Source organism: Triticum aestivum, chromosome 3A (genome assembly GCF_018294505.1).
Source record: "Triticum aestivum cultivar Chinese Spring chromosome 3A, IWGSC CS RefSeq v2.1, whole genome shotgun sequence".
NCBI lineage: Eukaryota > Viridiplantae > Streptophyta > Magnoliopsida > Poales > Poaceae > Triticum > Triticum aestivum.
Window position 1 is genome coordinate 660,401,050 of NC_057800.1, and position 6,003 is coordinate 660,407,052.

The 6,003-nt window shown below is 48.0% G+C and overlaps 1 protein-coding gene across 1 annotated transcript; it reads left to right on the forward strand.

Annotated features, from left to right (window-relative positions):
- The first annotated feature begins 241 nt into the window (after positions 1–241).
- LOC123058995 (transcription factor JAMYB-like) lies at positions 242–1,527 on the forward strand. Its single transcript, XM_044481661.1, has one exon. It carries the CDS (start codon positions 316–318, stop codon positions 1,240–1,242), a length of 927 nt encoding a protein of 308 aa, XP_044337596.1. The 5' UTR covers positions 242–315; the 3' UTR covers positions 1,243–1,527.
- The last annotated feature ends 4,476 nt before the right edge of the window (positions 1,528–6,003 follow it).

Consider the following 6,003-nt stretch of genomic DNA (forward strand, 5'->3'; position numbering starts at 1 on the left):
AGTCGCCCAAGTGGATTTAAATAATTCTGCTATGCGACCGATCCTGCCCAACAACACGAGAGCGCGCATCTTTCTTCTCATTTAAAATCAGCATTAGCATGCCTTTCCATTTTGCGGCTGGGTAGCACTACTGCGGCAAACACATGTCCTATATTCTCCTTTGACCAGCCCACACGTCTTCCTCCACTATATAACCCGCCGTCCCCCGCTCTCCTCGTCTCATCCGAACTTCCACCTGCACCAGCAAACGACAACAACAACGACATACTCAAGCTCTAGATCACTTCCAACTCTAGCTCACTCTCGAGTCCGGCCATGGATCACTTCGACTCCTTCGGGTCGACCGGCATGGACGCCGTCTGGACGGGGCCTTGCGGATGGCCGGCGGCCGCGGCGACGACGGGCGGGGGGCAGGAGGCGACGGACCTCCGGAGGGGGCCGTGGACGATGGAGGAGGACGCGCTCCTGGCCGGCCACATCGCCAAGCACGGCGAGGGCCGGTGGAACGAGCTGGCCTCCGCCGCGGGGCTGAGGCGCACGGGGAAGAGCTGCCGCCTCCGGTGGCTCAACTACCTCCGCCCCGACGTCCGCCGCGGCGACTTCACCCCGCAGGAGCAGCTGCTCATCCTGGAGCTCCACTTCCGGTGGGGCAAACGCTGGTCCAGGATCGCGCGGGAGATGCCGGGGCGGACGGACAACGAGATCAAGAACTACTGGCGCACCCGGGTGCAGAAGCACGCCAAGCAGCTCAAGTGCGACGTCGACAGCCGCCAGTTCCGGGACGTCATGCGCCACCTCTGGATGCCCCGCCTCCTCGAGAGGATCCAGGCCGCCGCCGCCGCCACGCCCGCGCCGAGCCTGGAGCACGCGGCGTCGCCCGTGCATCCTCTTAGTGTCGCGCCGGCCTGCCGCGGCGGCATCGGCATGTGCCACTCCCCTGAGACGACGACGGTGACCACGTCGAGCACGGCTGGTTCATCGGTGTCTCTCGAGGTGCATTTCCCGTCGAACCAGCTTGTCTTGACGGCCGGCAGTACGACGAACTGGTCAGGCTCAGGCAGCGACCAGTGCGGCAGCGCCAGCGCGAGGAGCGATGACATGCTCGACGGGAGCTGGTCGGAGCTCCTCGCTCGTGCGTGCGACGACGGCGCCGACTCTGTGGTGTTCCCCCACTTTGAATTAGGGGGATCCGGCGACGACAAGTGGAGCTTGGAAGACATCTGGTCGCAACACCATTACTGAAACTTGACTACTGATCAATTAGAAGTATACTGTGCTACGTCAGCTACCTCGATTTTATTAACGACCAGATTTACTGTAGTGTGATCTGCTTGATTGCTAATCAACACAGTTAACAAAATGGAAGGGTGCTCTGAATTCTGATATATGCCTCCTTGCACGGTCGAATTACCATAGGACCATTAGTTTCATAAAAAAAAGTTTTGGGAGAATTCACTCAAATTTGAAATGTTTCGGTCAGTCAAGTAGTAGTACGTTTTTTAAGCCCAAACCTATTGGTCTACGGTATTTTCACTAATATAAATCAAACAAGTCTAACATGTACACAAAAGAAGAAGGAAAAGGAATGAAAAACAAAAAAACAGAGCTTATTATCCAATGTCAGTTCTTTGTGACTATCATGGTCAAACTCCAATTGCTATTTTGCTAGTGCAGTTCATTCTAGATGTGCATCAATCCATTCTTGCTCTTCTTTTAAAAAAAAATGAGGATGCACTCCCGGCCTCTGCATCTGGACGATACATACGATCATTTTATTAATTATTAAGCACAAAAGAACTTACAAAGTAGTACATCAGTAAGTCTGAAGCCAACATCTAGGCAACATCTGCCGCTACTCCTACCCCTTGATGCAGTGGTGCCGAATGTCCGAGCCTAATACCAAACAAACATCGCACCAAATCCTAACATTTAATGCCGGATGCCCCATCCTAGCCACATACCGGGACTGGGTCACACGCCGGTCCGGCACTCACCGAGGCTGCCGCCGCCTTCTTCCACCGATCCATCTCCAGAGCAGGTACTGACGCACAGACCTTGCCAGGCCTGCCGTCGACGCCACCATGGCGCCAGACAGCTCGACCACCCTGTGCTCGTCCATCCAGCCGCATCCGTCGTCGATATGCAGCTGCACCATGCCGCCACCACTCGTCGTCAATGACGCGGTAGATACAACGCCGCACCACCTGGCAACCTCCACACCATCGCCACTGCTGGAGCTACTCGGAGCCCACCATCCACAACATCTCTCCCTCGAACAGCAGTTCCTCCCAAGACGGCGCCTCCATGGAGGATACGACGCGCAGGACGCCGCCGCCGCCCAATCCAGACTGAATTTTGGACTTTCATCCGGGAGGGGTTCAGGGGTGGATAGGGGGGACCTCGGCCTCGCCTCCAGGAAGGGTAACGGTGTCAAGTGACGTCGCCGATGCCGGGCCAAACACGCCGACCAAAGTTTCCTCCAGTCCCCATCCTAAGCCACCAAACCTCCGTGTACTCCGGATCCGGCAAGCCACGATCCGAAACCCGCGAAGATGAAAGAGCCATGGGGCTCAACCCACCAGAAAGGAGGATCGAGAAGAACTCCTTGTAGATCTCCAGACGCCGAATTTCAACGATCCGATGTGGCCAGCGACAATCATCACCACCCCGCGGCGGCCGACGGAGTCCGAAGAAAGGATTCAGATGGATCTGATCTGGATCCGGCGGCACCCGCGACCACTGGTCAGGCCAACGCAGCCACCACCTCACGACACGCAGGTCGCCACCGCCGCGCCGCGCACGACACCGATGGGAGACCCGCCCGCCGCGCCGCCGGACCCCACATTCACCCGGCGTTCCTATGGATCCCGCTGTCCCGCGCCAGCCAAGACGGAGAGGATGGGGAGAAGCCCCGCCGCCGCCCAGCCGGCCAGGCTTCGCCCGACGGCGCTATGGACAGCGGCGAGGAGGGGGAGAGGAGGAGGATACTCAAGGGGCGGCGGCTAGGGTTTTCCCCCCAGGTCGCCCGCGGGGGCGACGCGAGGGGCGAGGGGCTTATCCCGAAGGGGAACCAGTAAATGCTTTGCTTTGATCTGTGCTCTAGCAGCTTTAAATCCCGTTTTAGCTTAAACTCCTAGCAATTCACAGTAGCAACCTCATTTCTAAAAGCTTTCCCATTCCTTTGGATCCAGATGTTCCAGCAGCCCTGGATGACTACTTCCATAGCAATCTAAAGGGGAAGCAGTTGATGTGCAAATACTGTAACATCCAAGACAGAAATGCCAAGCTTCTTTGAGGGGAGAATGTTGCTCCAACAATCTTGGGAGAAGCGACAACCCCAGAAAAGATATCTCATAGTTTATACCGTGCTTTCATTGCAAAAGACACAATCATAGTACTCTAAGTGGAAGGATTTTCTTCAGAAGATTTTTAGAGTTAAATCTATCATGTAAAAGTAGCCAGAAAAAGATGTCCGGTTTTCTTTCTGTATTTTTCATTTGTTTTTTCTTCCAGCTTATTTCTTTCCTTATTTCTTTTACATTTTTCCTCTTCTTTCTTGTTTTCATTCTTTTGTCAACATTTCATAACGAGCCACAATGTCTTGTAAAATTTCTCAAATGCACGACAATTCTTCCATTTCGTGAACTTATTTTTAAAATTATAAACCTTTTTCAAATCCATGAACATTTTTTGAGGTTTTATGAACTTTTTCCAAATTCGTTAAAATTTTCAAATTCACAAACCTTTTTCAAGTTCATAAAAAATTATAATTCCTAATATTTTTCAAACTGGTTAAGTTTTTCTCAAACTTGTGATCTTTTCCGAATTCGTGAACTTTTTAAGTTCATAAACTTTTTTCAAATTCATCATTTTTTTAAATCTACAAAAAAATTGATTCACAATCTTTTTCCAAATTAGCGAACATTTCTTGAGTTCATGAACTTTTTCAGATTCTATGTACTTTTACCGAATTCGTGAACATTTCTCAAGTTCACAAACATTTTTCAAATTCATAATTTGTTTTCAATTTTTCATGAATTGTTTTTACTAAATTCATGAAAATTTCCAACTATGAACTTTTTCCAAATTCGTGATTTTTTACGAATTTCCTGTTTTCTGAAAAGTCAACGGTTGACCGATCACCTGGTCCAGGGGTTAACTTTCCACCTGTTACCCGAGTGAACAAATAGGCAAGCGGTCGGCACAAGAAGGGAGATATAGCTCTCGTCTTGAGTGAAGCTTTTCCCTCCTGTGTCGTTTTTGGGCCAGCCCGTTTAGTGTTTTTTCTTTCGCTCGCTAGTTCTCCTTTGTCGTTCACTTCGATTTGAACATATAAATGGAAAATATGTTCCAGATTCTTCTGTTGTTTGTCCGGTTTTTCTTCTGCACTTTTTCGTTCTTTTTTTTGCTTTTATTTGTTTCTTCATGGTTTTTTTTCTTTTTCTGTTTTCCTTGCTTTTCACCGATTTTCTTTGTTTCTTTCTTGGTTGTTTTTGGCTTTTCCTATTATTTCTTTGTTTCTTTCTTGGTTTTCATCACCACTAACAGTACGTCTTTCGTTTTCTTTGTTTATTTCATGGTTTTCATTCGGGTTTCTTCTTTGTTTCTTTATTGGTTTTGGTTGTTTCCATTATTTTTGCACTGTTTTTTTTCTTTTCTGATTTTCTTCAGTTTTTTCTTTCTCTTTTGGTATAGAACATGAACATATTATTATACGTGTTTAACATTTTTTCAAATACATGTATAATTTTTTTGTATAGATCTGAAAACATTTTTCCTATACTTGTTGAACATTTTTTCAAATGCATGGTTACCATTTTTTTCCAAACATATATTTTAGTGAAAACTTTTTTTATACACATTCTACACTTTTCAAGAAAAAAATTGTATACATATTTAACATTTTCCAAAGACATGATTAGAATTTTTTTGACAATGTATATTTTTTATGTCTAGTGTTTTACATACACATTGTACATTTTTTGTGTACATCAGGAACATTTTCTAAATACATGTTTAACATTTTTCAAATACATTACTAACATTTTGGAAAACATATATTTTTTAGAGTAAAATGCATCACAAGTCCTAAAACTACCATAGGTGTGTCAGTTTAGTCCTATAACTTTCAAACTGCATTTTTGGATCCTAAAACTATCGAAAGTATGTCAGTTTAGTCCTATAACTTCGAACTGCACTTTTGGGTCCTAAAACTATTGGAGGTGTGTCATTTTTAGTCCCATAACTTCAAAATTGCAGTTTTTGGTCTCAAAACTATGTATGTTTGTTCATCTGAGGTCCTAATCTTGCATGCCCACCATCCATGGAGCATTTTTTCAACTGAGCCCTTTGTATGTGTTTATATCCCCCAAAGTGGTACATACGCTTCCACGTTGCAGGGTGTCCTGCAACCTGCATGGCCATGAGCTGCACGGTAGCCTCCCTGAGAGGTTTGGCGTGACCGTCGGGGAGACCCCGAGCTAGTCGGCATGAAGGACGACATCCCTCTCCCTCGGCGAGGCCGCCGGGGAGATCCCAAGCCAATTGGGATGGAGTATGCCATCCCACCTCTCTCTGTGTGTGTGTGTTTGATGATATCGCCGTTGCCCCGACACCCTTGCCGTAGAGTTGGCCGTGCAGGCTGTTGTTTGGGCACGAGCATGGTCATAGGTGGTGAGCTGTCGGGCGACACAGAGGAGTGCGCGAAAACTGCAAAGCTGGCGCAGAGGTCGTCGAGAGTGACACAACCCTAGTAGTAGCCATAGGTGGGTAGCAATTGGACGTTGTGTGACATGTCGTTCTGCTGCTGTTGGGGGAGGCTGAGATGACTGGTCTACTCTCCTCGCTGGAGCTCAAACCATCATTCCACTGATGGCCTATGTATCATCGCCTCTGAGCATTCTGTGTGTGGGAGAAGACAAGCGCGTGAGAACGAGGCGAGACAACGCTCTAGTTTTTTTGCATATTTACCTTGTGGGCCCATTGGGTCAGGTCAACGTGGCT